Genomic DNA, 22,882 nt, shown 5'->3' on the forward strand with positions numbered 1-22,882 from the left:
GATAGAAGACCTTTACAAAGCATAATAATTCAAATGCAGCCAAGTCATCCTTTATGTTGCTTACCTCCAGGTAGACCAGGCACTGGCTCCATGCGGATGCCACTTTCTGTAAGGTTAGGGTCTGCACCTTCATCTCGCGGCCTCGGCGCTCCTTGAGACCTGAGGAAGACCATGAGGAAGAGAAATGCAATTCCCTCAAATTTTAATGCAAGTTACTGCATGTATATAAGCAGGAGACGACATTTTCAAAACACGTGCAGAACATTCTGGCACGAGTCGATTTACCTGCCCCATTTGATATGTAGCCGGCGCCCACGAATGATCAGCTTGTTGAAAGATTTCTCGGCGGCTTGCTCAGCCGCAGTGCGGAGTGTGAACTGAACAAATGCACACTGCTGCCGTGGGACCACTGACACACTGCGTAGCTCCCCAAACTGGTAGAAATGATTCCTGGTGAAAAAAAATAGACAAGAGTGAGCACGAAGAGTGTTGCTGTTTACAGAAACAGAGCCAGTCACCCCAAGAAACTATTTGCTCAGCCTGTACACAAGAGTTAACCTGACACAATAAATCTGTCTGCAAGCACAGCTTAGTATTACAACTAACTGGAACAGAGAAGCAAATGCTTAGCACCTGATGTCCTGCTCAGAAATATAGTCATCAAGACCGCCCACATAGAGCGTGGTGATGGACTTGTCCTCAGGTGGGTCAAGGCGAGGCATGGTGGCAGCACGGCGAAGAAGCTTGTCAGCAACAGGGTCATTGATGCCATAATACCGATCTTTGATGTTTTGATCAGCAAGTGGGTCATCTGGATCTGTTGGCTTCTCGTGGCTGCACAAGACATCGAGTATAGAGCAATACAACATAATGGCTCGTATTATAAAGAGTGATTTGTTTACGTTTGGTACAATTTCAAGTCCAACACATTATTCATTTGAACAGTATTTCATACAATGAATGACAGGAACTTTTATAAACTCAAAGGCAAATAAACAAAAAGAACATACAAATATGCATCGTCTTCCTTTGGTTTGCAGCACAAAGCTGCCACGTAGCATCATTGGCTGAGAGCACAGATATGCCACTGATGCCCTCTGCAGGTTAGGGGAGTAATTTGGAATTTGTTCAGGGTGCCAGCGATAACTCGCCTACTCTTTGCAAAGGACACTGTGGGTTATTTAACGTCCACAAACTAATGCCGCAGAGGAGGCACCCATTTTAATGTCCATCCGAGGGATGGGACTCAGATTGATAAATCACCCTGCCTGTGAAACACCGGGATGGCAGTTTATAGATGGATCGGGATTCAAACACAGAATGGACAGCTTAGAGGTGAGGGTTGCACACCTCTCAGCCATCCTGCTAGCCCGATGTGAAATTATGAGAGCGTAAGAGAAGAGGGGGAGTGCACTCTGGTTTGTTTTCAATTCCATCTTCACTTCGCACTAATGTTTGCAAAATGCAAAAAAAAAGAAAATAAATTGCAGACAAATCATCACAAGCATACCACCAGCCTACATTGCATACACACAACATCACGCAGTAGTTATTAAGATAAATGCCAGTGGGAACTTAAAATAAAAAATAAAAAAGAGCGAATTCAAAGTCAGCTCCTGCACAGGCAATAATAGCATGACCAATGAAAATAAATAATTACACCATTTCAATTAAACAAGCCATGTGAAGCAAAGCAGAAAGAGAACACCAAGAGGGAGAGGGGTTGTATTGGGAAATGATAAACAATAAAAAATATTTTCATGATTCCTAATAATCAAGTTAAAAACCATGACCATTTGACTTTATAACTGGAGCAGCACTCGGTAGAGCACCTACCTCCGCCAGACTGAACATTTTACATTTTGTATCCCAATGATAGGCCAGATCTGCATCCGGACCTTCACCAAAACTACATCGGCTTGTTCTTGTCACCCAGCAAACTCATCCACCAAGTTTTGTCACAATCCGTCCACAACATTTTGAGATATCATGCTGTGCAGTATATCGTTTTGGCCATGTACCGCAATGGTGAAGAACCAGTTAAAAATAATTTTTAATTCTCAAATCCGGATACGATCCAGATCTTCACCGTAATATAATATATTCGTCCTTGTCACACACCCAACCTGTCCACCAAGTTTCGTCTGAATCCGTCAATAACTTTTTGAGATATCTTGCTCACATACAGACAAACAGATAAAAAGGGTTGAGAAAACATAACCTCCGTCCATATTTGGTGAGAGAGGGAAGGAACTAAATTTAAGGCAATAAAGCTAAAAATCCTGAATGACAAATGTCTGGCATGCCTGGTTGATTGATTGCAAATGAGCATACGCCATCTGAAAACAACCCTCCATGGTGGAATGAGGTTGATTTGGGGGATATACAGGCATACAAAATGGACTCGTGACTCACAAGTAATGATCAATCTCACAAGCCTTCAAGATAGGGACCCTCCCACCAAAAATGGCAGTAGATTCTAACAGCAGTTCTTCTTTACACAAATAGACTGGAGAGTTCATAAAACACCTTACCCCGCACAGTACTGAGAGAAAAAAGGACATGGGTAGAGTCTGCACATCTGCGTAAGTAACTAGATCATGTTGTAAATTCCCCTCATTTATCTCCCACTGGAGAGAGAAACAACCTCACAATTTGAGCTCGATGCAAATACAGATCACAAAAGCAGTTGAAACTCGATTTTATAATCCCTCTGCACCCAACCTTTGGGAATGACACCATGATCGTGATCACATCACCAATGACCCGTATCTTGCCAAAAGGTGACCACGTGTGACTTCTTTAAGGTCACACTGAGGTGAACAGAGCTGCTATCCACCAGGAGCGACTCCTTGAGGAATACCTGCCTACGAGAGATTCCGATGAGAATCGTTCTACAGAGTAACCATGAAAAATATGCTTTTGCCTCATAACGTCACCAAATGACGTCATAACGTCTCAAGCTTGACATATCTAGAAAGCACTCATCGAGGTGTTCAATTTGAGGTACTACACGATATGGTTCCTAAAACTTGAAAATTTGACCTTGGGGTCAAATATGTTTGACCTGAGGCGCTAACCATGAAGGTCAAGGCCAATCGCCACCAAAAATTAATCAGCTGAGCGCCAGACCATGAACTATATTCCCATGAAGTTTGAAGACGATCCGATCAAAATTACTCAAAAAATAAGGATTTCGCCGACTCCCCTGATTTGCGACAAAGTGACCTTGACCTTTGACCTTGACCTTCAAAATTTTATGCGCTGAAAGGGACCTCTATAGGCCTCTGATATGCGAAGTTACAAAAATTTCCAATGATAACTGTGCTCTGCAGAGTGATTTATACGTGATTACACACCAAAAAAAAAAAAAACATATGAAGGTCAAGGCCAATCGCCACCAAAAATTAATCAGCTGAGCGCCAGACGATGAACTATATTCCCATGAAGTTTGAAGACGATCCGATCAAAATTACTCAAAAAATAAGGGTTTCGTCGACTCCCCTGATTTGCGCCAAAGTGACCTTGACCTTTGACCTTGACCTTCAAAATTTTGTGCACTGAAAGGGACCTCTATAGGCCTCTGATATGCGAAGTTACAAAAATTTCCGATGACAACTGTGCTCTGCAGAATTTTTTATACGTGATTACAGACAAAAAAAAAAAAACATACAAGCTGACTAACATATCTTGCAAAACTTCGTTTTGGCAAGACAATAAACACAAAACGAGGGCAGGTGTTTGTAAAGCTCTGAGTTCTCTCACCGGTAGGGACACTCCTCTCCACGCTTGCACTCTCCCTTCACCCAAAAGGAGCAAATGTGTGGTCGATTGCGCTTGTAGTAGGGTGTAGTGCGTGCCAGTTTCAGCAACATATCACTTGGTGCCTGCGCTTTCCCCAATGCGCCAGTGGGAATTGTACCGTCAGAGTTACGAATCTATAGGTGTGGGAAAGCAGGCATGTCGGAAGTATTTCAGGATTTGGGGGGCTGAGCAAAAAAACATGAAAATAGCACTTTTTCATTGCAAAAAGGGAACCTCCCCCTCGTGAAAAAATGGTCACTTTTCACCATGAGAAGGGCACTCATTCTGTTGTTAAAAAACAACCTCAACTTCTATAAATAATGCCTTTCTCTGTTCTCGCTACCTCTGAGAAAGTTTCCATTTGAATCGCTTTCTTTCTTCTCACCTCCTCCCCTCCTCCCCCACCACACTCACCCTCTCTCCTTTTTTGGGGAAAGGGCGCAAACTAATCTTGACCCCCACAAAAATTTTTAGAGAGACACTTACCACCCCCCCCCCCCCAGCCACCCCTCGCCCCCACACTACACTTCCGGTGCCCTTGCGAGTAGGCATGGAAATGCTGCATCATGGACTGTTGGACATCACTTTCAATCTCGGTTTTCCCAAAACAGTACAGACCTCACGCTCCGCATTCTGGGTGTAGTATTCTTTATTGACATCAGACTTGGGGATCTCATCACGCAGCACCAGGCCAGTGTCACGCACTTGCACAGGCAGTCCTGAGGGGAAATTACGGCGCTTTGTCAATTCTACATTGGAGAAATGCAACGGATCATGGTACTTATTACCCACAAAGCATGAAGCCATTTCGGGATTGAATAGCTCAAAACAAAGACGTGTGAAGGAACAATACATCTCTTTCATGATGAGATCCTGAAATGCACTCACCATACTCAAGGTCCAGCAGACATGTCTGACAAACATTCTTGAGCTTGCTGCATGTCTGACAAATCTCAGTCTTTTTGTAGCGCATGCGTGCACCGGGACAATATCGAAATACGGTAAATGGTCGGCAGCATATCTACGAACGAGGAGTAGCACAACCACACGTGGGATTCGAATCACAGCTGTACATATGATAGTAATACTGCCTCAATGGGATGAGCCAAATCGTATTCCCATCTGAACCCTTGGCTCACGATGTGGGGAACCCAAGTCAAAATCCCATACGCGTTTGTCTATTGTCTACAAAAAATCTTGCAGTTCACAAAATAATACACTGATGTCGAATGTCTGAACTGCATGATCTGACAAAGGCTGGTGATGGCGTACAAGCACCATCGTGAGCCTTCGATCAATGTTTAAAAAGAAGATAAAACAATTAAATATTTCAATAAGGAACAATTGGTGCTAAAACCACATAATTTGTATTCACCGTCAAACACGTATGTGATGGAATTGATGAGCGAGTTCATTACAGTTGAAACCAGAGTTGGTGTCAAAGCCACCCAATGCTCGCCTGTTTATACATTTATCGTTTTTAAAAGACTCGTCTAATAATTAATCTTTTTTATAAAGCATTGCAGTGAAGTCTGATCCAAATAATTTTAAAGCAATATATGTATTTGTATATTGTAATCAGTAACAAGAGCGCAAGTGAGCACAATATACACCCGAACAAGAAGGTATATACAGAATTGTGCTACAACGTGGAAAACAGCATCCTGGTTGCCATGGCAACCACTTTAGATGACGAACGTATGTCACGACACACCGTCTCCACAGTTTGTACCTATGTACCAAATATGAAACGTGAAAGTTGAAAACTTTGGGAGTTAGAGTGCGGACAGGAACGGATGGAAAACAGCATCCTGGTTGCCATGGCAACCACTTTAGATGACGAACGTAAATCACGACACCGTCTCCACAGTCTGTACACCTATGTACCAAATATGAAACGTGAATGTTTAAAACTTTGGGAGTTAGACTGCGGACAGGAACGAACGGAGACAGACAGACAGACAGACGGACGGACGGACGGACGACACATCCTACGCCCCGATATATATATGTATGTATATATATATATATATATATATATATATATATATATATATATATATATATATATATATATATATATATATATATATATATATATCGGGCGTATAAAAAAATAGTGTGGTCGATAAAAACATTAGAAAGGAAAAAATAACTTGCACCAAAAATTTTAACATTTTCACGCTCACGCTGACGCTGACACTGATGCTGACGCTCACGCCAGAGGTATCGCCATTGCTCTCTGTTCTTCGAACAGGCGAGCTAAAAATTGTGATTATTCATGAAAAAAAAGGCTTCAAATTGTTGTAAAAAGGCTTTTTTGTGTACAGTCAAGGCTCATGGAAGAGCAACACTGAACGGATCAGGACATAACAGGACAGAAGGAACAGGAGAGAAGAGGAGGGCGGGTGGGGCACCAATAGCGAGGTTGAAGGACAATATAGAGGGAGACTTGGACAAACAATGAGGGGTAGTGGAGGATGCATGGGGTGTGCAAGATGGATACAGAAGGAAAGTCTCAGGCAGAAAAAACTGGAAATTTGGAAGGAGGTAGGATTGTGGATGGAGGACGGGTGGGAGGGTTAACGAGGGTAGAAAATATCATGGTTTTAGATAAATAGGGTTATGTGGAAACTCTAAGCATAAGCCTTAATTTACTTTTATGAACCAAGAAATGACCCAATTCGCATCACTTGCAAACTTCCAACCAAATTTGACAAACAAATGGCCGATCGGTGGCTCTTTTGGCGATTTCTAAATCCTCCTTACATCGAGCACGAAATAGGATGTTGCAGCAATGGAAGATGCAATTTATTTATTGGGATCAAAGGATGGGAAACAGGAGAGCTCACCTTGCATTCTTTTCCATACCGTTCCTTGGTCTGAAAAGCAAACCAAAGTCATCAGCCAAATGAAGATAAATGACAATACCAACAGCCGCACAAAAAAAAAAAACAATTAAAATATAAACTCACGGATCATGACAGAAATACAATCCCCCCAATGCCCATAAACGAATGGGATATTCCCATCTAGAAAGTCATGTCAAACTATAATAGCTGCTGTGGACATTTCATATCAATGGTAAAGTTGTGAATGTAACACAACATACCCAAATCTCGCAATCCACATGGTAGTACAGGCATTCTAAATTAACAAAGACAGGTCGTGGCCCTGACCGTTTATCGTGTAGTTTTGTGACCCAATGCCAGAGACGAAACCGTACATTGCTTCATATTTGCTCATAGAATGTAAATCCACTTGTTGCCACGAACAAAAGTTGCACAAACAAGAGAGTTTTGAATTGTATCCTTGCAGAAATCAATCTTGTCTCGACCAATCAGATTTTCTTACAGTGGGTGTGGTAAGACAGACATAAGATGTAAAAATTCAATATGGCGGCCTCCAGTAAAAGGTGAATAAACTTAAAATCCTCCCATTGTTGCCTCTGCCACCGAAGGTGGATGCAGGTTATGTATGTATTCACCTCTGCTTGTTTGTTTGTGAGCAGGATATCTCAAAAAGATGGACGAATTCGGACGAAACTTGGTCAACAGGTTGGGTGTGTGGCAAGGACTAATTGATTCGATTTTGGTGTAGATCCGGATCCGGATACTGGAATTTTTAAAGTGATTCTTCACAATTGAGAGATATGGCCAAAAACGATAATTGGTATTTTATGTGAGAATTTCACGGTATTTCAAAAGGTTGTGGACGGGATATGACAAAACTTAGTCGATGAGTGGGTAGGTAACAAGAACAAGCCAATTAGATTTTGGTTGAGGTCTGGATGCAGATCCGGCCTATCAGTGGGATACAAACCAGAGTTGGTGTCAAAGCCACCCAATGCTCGCCTGTTTATACATTTATCGTTTTCAAAAGACTCGTCTTATAATTAATATTTTTTTTATAAAGCATTGCAGTGAAGTCTGATCCAAATAATTTTAAAGCAATATATGTATTTGTATATTGTAATCAGTAACAAGAGCGCAAATGAGCACAATATACGCCCGAACAAGAAGGTATATACAGAATTGTGCTACGACGTGGAAAACAGCATCCTGGTTGCCATGGCAACCACTTTAGATGACGAACGTATGTCGCGACATACCGTCTCCACAGTCTGTACCTATAAACCAGATATGAAATGTGAAAGTTGAAAACTTTGGGAGTTAGAGTGCGGACAGGAATGGATGGAAAACAGCATCTTGGTTGCCATGGCAAGGACTTTAGATGACGAACGTATGTCGCGACACACCGTCTCCACAGTCTGTACCTATGTACCAAATATGAAACGTGCAAGTTGAAAACTTTGGGAGTTAGAGTGAGGACAGGAACGGATGGAAAACAGCATCCTGGTTGCAATGGCAACAACTTTAGATAACGAACGTATGTCGCAACACACCATCTCCACAGTCTGTACATATGTACCAAATATGAAACGTGAAGGTTGAAAACTTTGGAGTGAGAGTGCGGACAGAAACGGATGGAAAACAGCATCTTGGTTGCCATGGCAAGGACTTTAGATGACGAACGTATGTCGCGACACACCGTCTCCACAGTCTGTACCTATGAACCAAATATGAAATGTGAAAGTTGAAAACTTTGGGAGTTCGTGAGGACGGGAACGGATGGAAAACAGCATCCTGGTTGCCATGGCAACCACTTTAGATGACGAATGTATATCACGAGACACCGTCTCCACAGTCTGTACCTATGTACCAAATATGAAACGTGAAAGTTTAAAACTTTGGGAGTTCGAGTGCAGACAGGAACGGACGGACAGACAGACAGACGGATGGACGGACGACACATAATACTCCCCGATATATATATATATATATATATATATATATATATATATATATATATATATATATATATATATATATATATATATATATATGTATTGTTGCGAATTCGCGCCCGCCGGCGTGCGATCGGCCGCTCGACTCGAATGGCGGCCGCCTCACCCACCGGACGGACAATTCTGTTGTGACCCTCCGGGAACTATCGCCCAGAGCCAGTCACGGATGGGCCTTTCGACCTCACCACGATCGTGCCAATCGGCCACCCGCGTAGGATAGGGTTGTTCGCCAAACTCGACCTACCTAAGTACCCACGCGGATGGTAAACCGGGCGATCGTACCTCGCCGCAGGTCGACTCCGGACACGAACCGCTTAAGCGGTCCGTTCCGTGCTATCGGGATAACCGAGCGGTGTTATCGTCGGCCTCGACGGTTCCGATTAATTATCGGGCGTATCAAGCCCACTACGAACCCTTAACGTGAAGCAAGATGGAGATTCAAACGAAGGAAAGGACGCAGCGAAACGGGGAACAATTCAACATAATGCACATTTATTACCCAGCCCACGAAAAGCGCACATATACAGTCAAACAGTCAGAATGCACATATATCAATTTAAAACAAAAACAACAATGCAGAGCTACGACCGAATACGCGAACACACGGCAACACTTATACAGTTTTACTTCACAAACGGTGCCGACACACATTTACTTAAAAGCAAAGGAAAGAAGCCACCCTCATAGGCAAGGGGGCAGACGGGCCTGTAGGCCAATATTTTCGCGGGACCTGCAGGAGCGGCCAGGTCCGCGAGACCGGGGGGGTCCTACCCGCGTCCTCGTGACAAGCCGCAAATGTGGCTGCCCGGCGGTGCCCCGACTTCGTGCTACTTCGCGGGTTTCGTTGGCACCGCTTGGAGAGGGGTGGGAACGGGGCGCCCTTTTTGCACTATCTCAGCGTGGGGGAAAGGGGGAAATTGTTGATGCCCTGGGGGAGGAGAATGGCTGGCTGGCTTGGGTCCCGCGACGAACGATCCCACCGCGACCTCGTCTCCGACCGCCGCCTTCCCTGCCTCGGACCCGAGCTCCTTGGCCTCCTCCCACAATTCTCCTCAGCCGACTGCAGAAACCACCTTGACGCCTTCGCCTCCCGACTCCACTCCGCTCTCCAACCCAACTTGACTGCCAAAACTCTCTGCCCCCAAAACTGACTCTGTCCCAAAACTCTCTGCAATTCGCCTTGCGCTCGGTGCTTTATAGGCCGGCAGGAGAACCCATATGCAAATTTCCGGATCAGGATGAGCTCGGGGGCGGAGCCACGCTCGCCCATTAGACGGAGGAAAAGTGGGCATGAACCTCCCCTGATCCTAGAATTTGCATATTTCGATTTCACACGGAAGCGCCTGGAGGCGGGGCCAAGCCGCTCCGCGCTTGCTGATTGGACAGATCAGAAGTGGGCGTGTTGCGTTCCTGATCCGAATTTTCCCTTGGAAAGGCCGCGATTTGCACTCGCGACTCGGTGCATATCGCTTGAATGAGCCCAAGACAGCCCGACGCTCAGTGTTCAAGGTGATGCGGGAATGGCCGTAGAAGGAGAGAGGTGAGGGTGGTGGACGGTTTTTGGTGGTGTTTTGATGGTTATGGTGGTTGATTCAAAATAAAGATAGAACAGAAAAACGCCTAACTCAAAGCGTCGCAGCCCGAATGAATTACATAAATTCCCTCTAAACAACGGGTTTGGGGCTAACTACACATGTACTTAGAGTTATCTCACCTACGGGACCTGAATGGTGGTTCAGGAATTTCCACAGCCGTAACAATATATATATATATATATATATATATATATATATATATATATATATATATATATATATATATATATATATATATATATATATATATATATATATATATATGTATATATATATATATATATATATATATATATATATATATATATAAATAAATATATGTATATATATATATATATATAAATATATATATATATGTATATATATATATATATATATATATATATATATATATATATGTATATATATTGGGCGTATAAAAAATAGTGTGGTAGATAAAAACATTACAAAGGAAAAAATAACTTGCACCAAAAATTTTAACATTTTCACGCTCACGCTGATGCTGATGCTGACGCTGATGCTCACGCTCACGCTAACGCCGGGTGTATGGCTATAGCTCTCTGTTCTTTGAACAGGCGAGCTAAAAATAAACTGTTCAGTCTGGTGGAAGTCTGCGCTCCACTGAGTGCCGTTTCAATTAATCGGTGCATGTGAAGTGAAAAGTGGGATTAAGCAATTGGATCATGTCTTTTCATTTGCCCATCTGTCTAATCAGTTTATGATTGAGGAACAACATATTAAAATTAAAAGTTATATTTTGAACACAAATCGGAACAAGAATCGGACAAGTTTGCCGTTTTACCATACTTTGGCTCTGAATTCGTCCCGAATTGCAGATCCGCAGAGAGGAGTGAGAGAATATTTTTACTTGGTGAAAAAACATTTCACCAAGTATGTTGGTCTGTAGTGTTTGTTACTTGGCGAAAAAAATTTTTTGACACGTACACTACATGGCCAAAAGTATGTGGACACCTGTTCGTCCAATATCTCATTCTAAAATCATTGTCATTAATATGGAGTCGGTCCCCCCCCCCCCCGCCCCTTTGCTGCTATAACAGCCTCCACTCTTCTGTGAAGGCTTTCCACGAGATGTTGGAACATTGCAGGGGGGATTTCCTTCGATTCGGCCACGAGCATGAGTGAGGTCGGGCACTGATGTTGGGCGATTAGGTCTGGCTCGCAATGGGTGTTCCAATTCATCCCAAAGGTGTTCGATGGGGCAGAGCACTGTGTCGGCCAGTCAAGTTCTTCCACACCAATCACAACAAACCATTTCTGTATGGACCTTGCTTTGTGCACAGGGGGCATTGTTATGCTGAAACAGGAAAGGACCTTCCCCAAACTGTTGCCACAAAGTTGGAAGCACAGAATCATCTGGAATGTCATTGTATGCTATGGTGTTAAGATTTCCCTGAACTGGAACCAAGGGGCCTAGGCCAAACCATGAAAAACAGCCCCAGACCATTATTCCTCCTCCACCAAACTTTAGAGTTGGCACTATGCATCCGGGCAGGTCGCGTTCTCCTGGCATCCAACAAACCCAGATTCGTCGGTCGGACTGCCAGATGGTGAAGCGTGATTCATCACTCCAGAGAACGTATTTCCACCGCTCCAGAGTCAAATGGCAGTGAGCTTTACACCACTCCAGCCGCGCTTGGCATTGTGCAGGGTGATCTTAAGCTTGTGTGCGGCTGCTCGGCCAAGGAAACCCTTTCATGAAGCCCTTGACGAGCAGTGCTGACGTTGCTTCCAGAGGCAGTTTGGAAATTGGTAGAGTGTTGCAACCAATGACAGACGATGTTTCCACACAACGCGCTTCAGCACTCGGCGGTCCCGTTCTGTTTGCTTGTGTGGCCTATCACTTCACGGTTGAGCTGTTGTTGCTCCTTGACATTTCCACTTCACAATAACAGAACTTACAGTTGATCGGGGCAGCTCCAGTAGGGCAGAAATTTGATGAACTGACTTGTTGGAAAGGTGGCACGAGTCCACCACGTGCGACGAACCACGAGTCCACCACGTGCGACTGGGACCAGGCCAACGACCATTGGCAGGTGCCGCAGCACTGAGTACCCCCTTTCTCCGACAGCCAGGTACCCATCCAGACTGTGACTCCCAGCTCGTCTCTCTCTCATCGGCTGGAGGGTCCAATAAAGATCTCTGGGTTTTCTTTTCTTTTTGTGTGTGTGTGTGTGTGTCTTCGTGTGGGCCGTCTATAAGTAGAATTGTTTAAGTGTTGATTTCATCATTGTAAATACTGCATTGCATATTCTTTATTTCTAAATACGGCTTAAACTTCCCCACCAAGCGGTCGTTCTCGTCACCGACCCCTGGCCCATAACAAATTGGTAGTCAGGAGTGGGACCAGGAACCCCACGCCTCCACAAGAAATTTACAGGGTTCAAATCCACAACAAATTGGTGTTTAGCAGCGGGGTTCGAACCCCTCCGCCTCCATAGAGAAATTTACAGGATTCGGACCAAGGGTGTGCTTGACAACCCCCCCCCCCTTTCCCTCCAAATTAAAAGCAGGATTTAAATTTTGTTTAATTCCCAGCACGGACCATGGCGGACCAAGACAAGCTGGTACAGGTGGGTTTTGAGATAAGATTAAAGGAACCCATGGCTCAGGACAACACCGTTCAGGGAGATCTTTCCCAGCAACTGACAGCGCAGCAGTTTATGGAGATGATGGAGATACTAACGCAAAGAATAGATGCAATACGCAAGCACTGAAGACTGATATGAAAAACATGGGAAGAGACTTACGAACAAGCTGGAAGGCAGGGCTGGCAGAGGTAAAGGGCGAAATGGAAAACGTGGTCCAGAATGTTACAAATGGGACCAGTACACTACATGGAGGAACGACCGTGTCGAGGGGGAGTTTAACGGCTGTTCGGACCGCGATGGAGATGGGCAAGGTCGAGGGGACGAGCGACGCCATAATAATTAAGGGAGAAACGTGTAAACTCGGACAGGGGATGACGGAATTAACAGACACACGAATGGAGATAGATCAGGTAAAAGAGACGCAGATATTAGAGGAGGTAAATAAATGGGCGAGTTACATGAAATTAAAGAGGAGCAAACACAAGTGGAGCTGGTAGGGGACATTGGGGTTGAGCTTGGGGAATGTGTCGAGACCCAATGTGAGGGTCAGATTAATCTCCCACAGGAACGAGGGGAGACGGTATGCTCCCTCGCGGCAGGCCGTGACGAGGTGAGTCCGGTGGGGTTGTGCGAGGTCAAGCGGGTGCATGGTGCGAATGAGCACATGCCGAGCTAGGGGGGTATAGAAACCCCAGGATCTTTTGGGCTAACACGAGCCTCTGATGTGAATGTCCCAGAGTGTGTGTTGGAGTGTGTGCAGAATGCGAATGACATGGCATGTGTGAGTGCATGAGAAGATGGAACATGGACCGATCCAGACGGGAGATGTGGGTTTTGTAACAGAGGGGAACAAGCCTAATGGGCCGCACGGAATTGTTTTGGAAACCGCGCCGGCTCCGTGGGACGCTGCGTGCGATGTCCGTTCCACGTTTTGCGGACGGCCCAGGTGCGCACGTTTGCGTGATCGGGAGTTGGCCTTAAAACACTCGGCGCCTGGTACAAAATACCAGCGTCGACGGGTAAAATGGGGGCAAATTGGGTTGTTCAAATTTGGAAAGCACATGGCCCCATGTGACCACGTGCACGGAGGCCGACGTGACGCATGGAGCAAGTCCCAGGGACATCACAGCAAGCTTCGCAGGGTCCGTGTGCGAGTGACATCATCGGCGGGGACCGCGCGGCACGAAGGCCACGTAAGTAATGCGTGGCTCGCATGGGGAACACCGGGGAAGCGAGCGGTTGTTACAATTGACGGGGCGACGTTACGCTGTCATTTATCGCCCAGACAGAGGGGACGAGCGAGTCATAAACTGCCGACCTGGCGAAACAAGGTTCGGAGGGCCTTGCTCCGAGTACACGATGCCGCTCCGGGATGTAGCGAACATCCTCGTGTTTGGGCAAAGAAGCACGAGTTAGTGGATGGGTTTAGCGTTAGATAGACCGGCCTCATGGGGTATGAGCAGTCCTCCATGGGGCCTGGTGGGACGAGTTAGTGGGAATTTAGGTTCGAATTTAGAAATGGATTGGGGACATAGACAGATGTGGAACGTGTCGTGGGGACGTAGATTAGCTACATAGAGTTAAAGGGGACGTGCATTAGAGTAAGGGATGACGGGGAGCACAAATTAGTTTGGGGAACGTAGCGAGTGTAGCATCAGTGTGATGTGAGAAATGAAAAATAAAAATAAAACCAAGAAGAAAGAAACATAATGAATGAATGTGGGTCAGCGGGCCTGAGTGTGAATGGAGTGAATGGTGGAATGCATGGCGTGAATGAATGATTGGGGGGAGGAGTGAATCCCACCCAAGGGAACCGGGGGTTAGTGTAATGTTAGTTAGTGGGTAAGTTAAATTAACCAAAACGGATGTCAGTTTGTTGTTGGTGTGAATGAAGGCACGAAACCTTTTTGTAGGATGCAGGAGTCTATTGACCGGCTGGGAGCGTGGCTGTGGAAATGTGCGCACTGAGTAGAGGGCCCCCTGGGCACCGGAGTAGTTGGCCAGAGTAGGCCATAGGTCCAAGGGACCGAGTTGGTGTAATGGGCATGGGCAGCCCATGGAAACAGGACCCGGAGCACCAAAATGCCACGTGGGCATTGAAGGGGCCACTGCCAGGGGAATTCCCCACGTTCATACGAAGTAGGTAGGCTCGGAGACAGCCTCAGCGACCCGGGATGCCGTAGTTTGAGTTCGGCAGATGGGTATCCCGGCCAATGGAGCCACGCTGCCCAGCCACGAAATTGTGCAAGAGCACGAGAGAAAATTTGTGGGCCGGGCCCAAATTAATAACGAACACCAACATAGGCAACGGGAATCATGGTTGCTGGAACTAATAGTTTAAAGAGACAGGTGTGTTGAAAAGCCCCGGGGATAGATTAACATTTAATAAATGCAAGGATAGATAGGAAACGTGTACCCCTTCGCAACATCCATCTCTTCACTGTTCGTAGGCCGCTGGACTCACCTTGGGAGATTGCTGAAATCTGAGGGCGTTATTCTGAGGCTGCATTGGGCCTCGAGACGGATTCATTCGTCTCTTCCTCAGTCCCCTCAAAAAGGATCTTTGGGATTGGGGATAGACGGTCAGGACAGGTTAGCCGAACAAAGACGATAAGGGGGCGAGGGACATACGTAATTATAAAAAAAAATAGATAAAATAAAATAAATAGATAAAAAGAAAATAAAAGTCTAAATTTCGTCGTTGTTGTGTTGCTGCAAGCTAATGGAGGTGGGTATGAACAAAGACAGGCAAAGGCGATAGGTTGGGGGGAGACCGTCGGGTAGGTCCGAGCCCGTTTTCGGACTGGCCGGCGCCACCACACACCCTCCACAACCCCACGAGACCAGATCGAGGCCGGCCAGCCTCGTGTGCCGACCTCCCGTTGTACTGCATCTTGCCTGGTCTGCATTTGCCATGCCATGCTTTGCCTGCCTTTGCCTTGCCTCCATACCTGCCCATGCCTTTGTTTGCATTGTCATTCACAACCTTCACAATGTGCTCCAGGACCACCTCTGAAAGTGTTTTGCAGGGACTGCCCTGCAAGCAGCCGCATTCCTGGGGACTGCATTTGAGCAGCCCAGATATCTCCTTGTTGTTGCATGAAGGCCAGTTCAAATGGACCAGGGACTGCATTGAGCAGCCCGGAGGTCCTGTTGCATAAAGGCCAGTTCAAATGGCCTGTGAGACGGCGTATGGCCTGCCGTGTTAGGGTGAGTTGCCTCCAGCAGCCGAAAAAAAAAGGAAAAGAAAAAAAAGAAGAACTCAACGACAAACAAGGGACCTTTGACGGCCCGAAAGACATCCGACCATCGATGCCTGCTGCGCACTCACCCATCAATGTTGACTTTGCTGTATTTCCTCTCCTCAAATCACAGGTCCTGAGCCATGGTAGTGTAAATATTAGAAATGTACATAATTTTAATCCACCTGTTGTTTGTTTCGCGCTGACAATGTCGTTAAGTTGTCCGAGTGAGTCTGTTAGTTTAGTAACGCAACGCACTAGGTTATTTATTTTTGGGACATGTATTCCAAATGTCGCACTCAGGGATCCGTAGGTAAAACGTACTGGGGGGAAACCTACACCTGCATGCCACACGAATATTAACGACTCGGGTCTAGTCTATAAAAAAAGGGGGGGGGCGGAATCGTATTACGAATCTGGAAAACATGCGCACTCAACATTCAGGTCCCAAAGTTGGTTATGCCGGTAAGTACGTGTGTAGTCAGATCCCTTTCCTTTTTGTTTAGTGGGAGGCTCGAAAACGTGCGTTGTGATGTCTTTAGTTAGGTTATTATATCCAACGAGATATCTAATAAACCATCCCATCTGCATGATCCATCCCCCATCATGATTCACTACCCACCCGCTGTCTACAAGCACTCTGACTTGCCAGGGCAGGGTCTTGCAGCCGTTCCATGCCACTCCCACCAATGCTCCTTCCACAAACGTTTTAACTCTTGCACCGACGCAACATGGATGCTGTTACTCTTCGAGAGCGGAGCCACATGGAGAATGCGGGATCTCCGAACAGGGGCCACGGCTCTGCCCCGGTGGGATGTGGCCGTGGGCCAATGAGAGACGGACAGCGAGATGATTCTCGCCAAGGCCCCTCCCCGTGTGGGAGGAGATATATATCTCGGAGACTCGGAGGGTTGTCGTTGGCGTTGGCGCTGGTGGTGTCTGAGAGCAGAGCAGTGCGAGAGCAGAGCAGTACGAGAGCTGTGTGTGTTTCACGTGGGAGGTGGATAAAGATCCCCGAGCATGCTCTGAGAAGATGTACTGGAGTTCTGGAGTGGTCACGTTCATCACGGTGGCTGTTACGGGGAGAGGAGTTCTGTGGACCCCGAACATTCACCACCCGAGCTCCGCCACGAACCACGAGTCCACCACGTGCGACCGGGACCAGGCCGATGACCAATGGCAGGTGCCGCAGCACGGAGTACCCCCTTTCTCCGATGGCCAGGTACCCATCCGGACTCTGAACCCCAGCTCATATATATATATATATATATATATATATATATATATATATATATATATATATATATATATGTATATATATATATATATGTATGTATATGTATATATATATATATATATGTATATATATATATATATATGTATGTATATATATGTATATATATATATATATATATATATATATATATATATATATATATATATATTGTTGCGGTATTCGCGCCCGCCGGCGTGCTGACGGCCACGTAACTCGAATCGCGGCACGTCGCCCACCGGACGGACAATCCAGTCGTGACCCTCTCGGACTAACGCCGGGAACCAGTCACGGGTGGACCTTTCGGTCTCACCGCGATCGAGCCAATCAGCCCCCGCGTGGGATAGGGTTGCTCGCCGGGTCGACCTACCTAAGTACCCACGCGGAGGGTAGACCGGGCGATCGCACCTCGCCGCAGGTCGACTTCGGACACGGGCCACTTAAGCGACCCGTTCCGTACTATCAGAATAACCGAGCGGTGTTATCGTCGACCTCGACGGTTCGATTAATTATCGGGCGTATTCAGCCCACTACCAACCCTTTACGTGAAGCAAGATGAGGATTCAATGGGAGAAATGACGAAGCGAAGCGGGAAACAGTTCAACACAAAAGCACATTTATTCGCGGCACACGGGAAGCACACATTCAATTCCACCAAAAGCACACAGAAAAAACACAATTCCATTTACACAAAAAGCAAATATAAAAGCGAAAACAATGCAGAGCTAATACCGACTACCGAGCACACGGCAACACTTATACAATTCTACTTCACAGACGGCGCCGACAACACATACCCAAAACCAAGGAAAGAATACCCTCAAGGATGAGGCGGGCCTGAGGCCGAGACCGGGTCGCGCCTACCCGTCTGGTGATGAGACGCGGAGCGGCGATGGCGCCCCAACTCCGCGGACCTCGCGGACAGTGTCTGGCAGGGGGTGGGAAAGGGGCCCCCTTGGTCGCACTATCTCAGCGCGGGGGGAAACAGGAGGGGGTTGCTGATGCTCGGGGTATAGAGGATCTTTATTATGTGCGACGAGCGTCTCCACCTCGGCCAGGTCGCGCTGTCGGCCTCCCTCGGGTGCAGCTTCCTGCACGACGCGAGCACCCCCTCGTCTGGTGTCGCCGCCTTTCCACAGCTCCGTCCCCTCCGTTCCGCACACGACGAGCAGCTCCACCGCCCGCGAAGTCTTGACCCTCTGCTTCCGACTCTCCTACTCTCCGCCTCTCCACCTCGGGACTCTCCTCTTCTCGACTCTTCTTTGGACTCTCCCCTTCTCGACTGACGAACACGGTCCTTTTATCCCCCCGTAGCTTCGCCTTTGACCCCCTCCCTTTGACCTTTCACCTCGCTCCCCATTGGCCCGAGAAAAAGTGGGCGTGAAGGCTTTTTGATCCACAAATTTGCATATATCGATCGTCCTGGAGGCGGGGCCAAATCGTCCCTCGCTCACCGATTGGACGGCAAAAAGTGGGCGTGTGTCGTTTTTGATCCGTTTTTGAAGCACAAAATCCGTGATTTTGTACACGCTGTTCGACGCGCGCTCTGCACGAGTCCAACACCGGCACCCACAGCGGGGCAAGAACGGTGGCGATGCTACGGTTGCGAGGTGTGACGTGAAGGTCGTGGCGGTTGTGGTGAAGCGGCGTTGTGGTTGGTGGTTGATGTTGTGGTTGTGGTGGTAATCATGGCGGTTGGTCCAAAATAAAGATAGTAAAAGAAAAACGGCTATCCTGAAGAGTCGCAGCTCGCATAAATGACATGTATTCCCACTAGACAACGGATTTGGGCCTAACTACACATATACTTGCCGAGATACCTCACCTAAGGGACCTGAATGGTGGTTTGCGAATTTGGTAACCACAACACTACCCCCTCCCCTTTTTACAGACTCGTCCCGAGTCGTCAAATTTTCGTGTGCCATCATGTGTAGTTTTCCCCTAGTACATTTTACCTACGGATCCCTGAGTGCGACATTCATGGTATTCGTGTCCCCAAAATAAATAACCTGAGGGCTGCGTAACTACCTAAACAAACTCACTCACACGGACGACTTAAATAAAATTGCCGGCGCTAGACAGACATGCCGGGGGCGCACTCATATTTACAGTACATCTTAACCTTAACTTACAAATTTTACACTAAACCATGGCCCAGGATCAATGAACTCTGCAAAAGAAAGCAGTTAGCAGGGAGCCAGGCTGCCCACATGCAGTCTCTGGCTCAAACAATGCAGGTGACAGGGAACGTGGCTGGCTGCTCACACGCAGTCCAAGGCCTTCCCTTTTGAACTGAACGCAGTGAACCACAACGGTGCATGGGCTGCACAAACGCAGTCTCCGTGCCAGCTCAAGTGGCACACGCAATGAACACAACGAATGGATGGATGAATTGAATGCAGTGAACCACAACGGTGCATGGGCTGCACAAACGTAGTCTCCGTGCCAGCTCAAGTGGCCAACGAAGCCTCAGAATGGCCTCCCCAGAGTTCGGCGATCTTACCCAAAGTGGGTCCAGCGGCCCACAACGACAGCGAGGGGATGGATGGTGCGGAGGGGTACATCTCCTAATCTACCCTAACCATTTAACTGTTAAACTACCCCGGGGCTTTCAACAAGCGCCTCTCGCTTAAACTATTGGTTCTAACAACCCAGATTCCCGTCGCCTGTGTTGGTGTCCTTACAATTTCGGGCCTCGCCCCCCAATTTTCTCTCCGTGCCCTCACACTGTCTCCTGGCTGGGACACGTGGCTCCCTTTGGCAGGCACGACCCTCTGCCGATTCTCCCGCTATGGCACCCCCGGGCACTACACTGCCTCCGAGCCTACCAGCTCCCTAACACCGGGGAGTGCCCCCCATGGCACCTCCCCTGAAACGCACACGTGGCAGGCCGGCCTCCCGGGCCCCTTTCCGAGGGTCACCCGTGCCCACAACACTGCCCACGCGGCTAATGGCGCCCCGAGCCCCCGCACCAAGCAGGCGCACCCGTGCCCACTACTCTATCCCGGCCCCCCATGGGCCCATGGCCTACCGCGGCCGACTAGCCTGGTGCCCGGGGTACCCACTCAGCGATACTCACCTTTCGCAGCCACGCTCCCAAGCCCGTCAACAGGGCTCCTGCACCCCTCCAAATGGGTCTCGAGCCTACTTTCCCACCAACAGCAAAACGACCTCCATTTTTCAATTTGACTAACCCAGCTAACTCACTTTACTCTGACCCCGGGGTCCCTTGGGCGGGAGTCACTCCTCCCCCCAATCACTCATCGCACCATGCATTCCCCATTCGCTCCATACACACAGACCCGCTGGCCTCACTCACTCACCAAGTACTCACCTCACAACTCACCAACAACTCTGCAACTCACTCACCGCTGAAGTCTGCCATCCTTCTATCTGCATCCCCTAACTAACTCGTGCTCCCACGTCGTCCCTTAAACTAGTAGCACGTTCCTTTTAACACTACGTAGCTAAACTACGTCCCCTCTACACATTCACAAGTCTGTCACGGTCTCCAAATCAATCATTTTATTTCCCAACCTAAAGCTCACTAAATCCCTCTAACTAATCCATTCCACGGACTCCATGAGGACTTACCCCTGCCCCATGAAGTCGGTCTAACTAAGCTAACCCTTCCCCCTAACTAGTTTCCATCCTGTGCCCCGGGTAAGGGGGTCTTCCACCCCTTGCCCAGGAATCCTGTGCACCCGAAAGTGAGGCTTGCTTTTTCTTTTTTTTTTTTTCTTTACATGCGCAGCACCTGCGCGGCAACTCAGAGCTCGCGCACTTTACACCTGCCCGTGACGTCATGCAGCTGCACGTGTACCTCGTCCCTCCTTGGACGGTACCATCCGGCAGAGATACCCCTCCTGCCGGATTCCAACCCCACGTGCAGCCATGGCGTCACCGTGCGCATAAAAAAAAACCACAAGCCCCACGTCTCGAGGGGTTCCCCACGCGAACACATGTGCTTTGCCCGTTGGAGCTTAACACACACGATCGCGTGGAGAACCCGTCCGGTCCAAATCCATTTACCTGCCTAAACTTTGTCCGTCCGCGGGATCGGCAAATCCACCGCGTGCGTTTCCGGACCGGGACTTCACTCTCGCAAGCGAGCACGTGGTGGTCTCGTGCGTTGCACAGCACGGACCTCGTGCTCACTGCTGGGTGAACCCGGCACGGTCCCCGAAACAACTACAGCCGCTACTCGGCTTCCTTTCCTCTGTCGCCGTCTCCGTCTCCAATCCACACACGCATACCTGCGTGTTACGACGCACACAGTCCACACCATCACATTCACACCGGGAGACGCGGCTGCGTGCTCCCGCATGCCAACCGACATCTCCCTCACATACCGCTCTCTCACACACACGGTCTCCCTTGCATTCGGCCGTTCACTCACGTATGCCATTTTCCTCACACAAACCATACCACTTACACACGCGGGGGCACTCGCCCGCGGTGCCTCACTCATACACCGTGCCTCACTCACACACGCGGTCTCTTCCACACACCGTGCCCCACTCATACAAGCGGGGGCACTCAACCGCGGTGCCTCATCCACACACGGTGCCTCACCCACACACGCGGGGGCACTAACCCGCGGTGCCTCACTCACACTGGCCGTTTCATCCACACACGCGGGGGCACTAACCCGCGGTGCCTCATCCACACACGGCGTGCTGGGAAGCACGCACTCCGGCACCATCGCCACCACACCACTCACACACGGGGTCGCTTCCACACACGGGGACGCACTCACACCTTGCACCACACACACAGGGACAACCACACTGGGGATACGTGTCCCCACAAGGGTCTCCGGGGCCTCTATACCCCCCAAGCTCTCCAAGCACCTGTCCACAGCACTCGTCCCCTCAACCTCGCAAAGCACGACCGAACTCACCTGGTCGTGACTCGCCTCAAGGGGGCAGACTCCCTCCCCTCGTTCCTGGAGGAGGCCATCCAGCTGCTCGCACCGGGTCCCTGCACGCTCCGCGAGCTCACCCCCATTATCCTCCACTACCTCCGTGTGTGTGTGCGTCACTTACCCCGTCTTCATCGTGCAGTCTCTCCTCTATTTTTTCTGTCTCCCGTGTCTCTGCCAACTCGGTCACCTCTTCACCCTTTACCTCCCTTGTCTCAACTATTATTATTTCCTTTGTCACGGCCTTCATGCCCGCCTGCAGGCATCGGCCCATGTTCTGCGTCTCACCCCGCAGCTTTTTCGTTTCTTCCTTCATTTGCTTGTTCATGCCTTTCATTTTGTTTATAAATTCAGTTGTGTTTGCATCCATCTTTTCGTTCATGCGTCTCACCTCGTTTTTCATACTCGCATCCATTTTTTCGATCATTACCGCCAGCATGGCGCACAGCTGGGCCATGTCGGATGCACTCAGCCGAGCCGTTTTGGCAAGGGTTGGGGAAGGGTTTTGGTGGAGAGGGGGGGGGAGGTGTCATACACTGCGGCCGCTGCCGCACCCATTTCGGGCTCT

The 22,882-nt window shown here is 48.2% G+C and overlaps 1 protein-coding gene across 5 annotated transcripts in view; it reads right to left on the bottom strand.

Moving 5' to 3' along the window:
* The window catches only part of RBM22 (RNA binding motif protein 22), a 50,756-nt gene that overhangs the window by 7,209 nt on the left and 20,665 nt on the right, over positions 1-22,882 (bottom strand). For 3 of the 5 annotated variants that reach the window (XM_085898921.1, XM_085898919.1, XM_085898922.1), the window contains exons 3-9: positions 6,657-6,686; positions 4,693-4,825; positions 4,423-4,523; positions 3,766-3,938; positions 634-834; positions 286-450; positions 65-159 (exon numbers count right to left, since the gene is read on the bottom strand). In XM_085898921.1, coding sequence (XP_085755047.1) covers positions 65-159; positions 286-450; positions 634-834; positions 3,766-3,938; positions 4,423-4,523; positions 4,693-4,825; positions 6,657-6,686 — 898 coding nt within the window. Of the gene's footprint in view, positions 1-64; positions 160-285; positions 451-633; positions 835-3,765; positions 3,939-4,422; positions 4,524-4,692; positions 4,826-6,656; positions 6,687-15,339; positions 15,437-22,882 lie in introns of all 5 variants that reach the window. The other 2 variants (XM_085898920.1, XM_085898924.1) reach the window with 2 other exon arrangements.

Source organism: Eptatretus burgeri, chromosome 10 (genome assembly GCF_056783735.1).
Source record: "Eptatretus burgeri isolate ZD-2024b chromosome 10, Ebu_testis_v1, whole genome shotgun sequence".
NCBI lineage: Eukaryota > Metazoa > Chordata > Myxini > Myxiniformes > Myxinidae > Eptatretus > Eptatretus burgeri.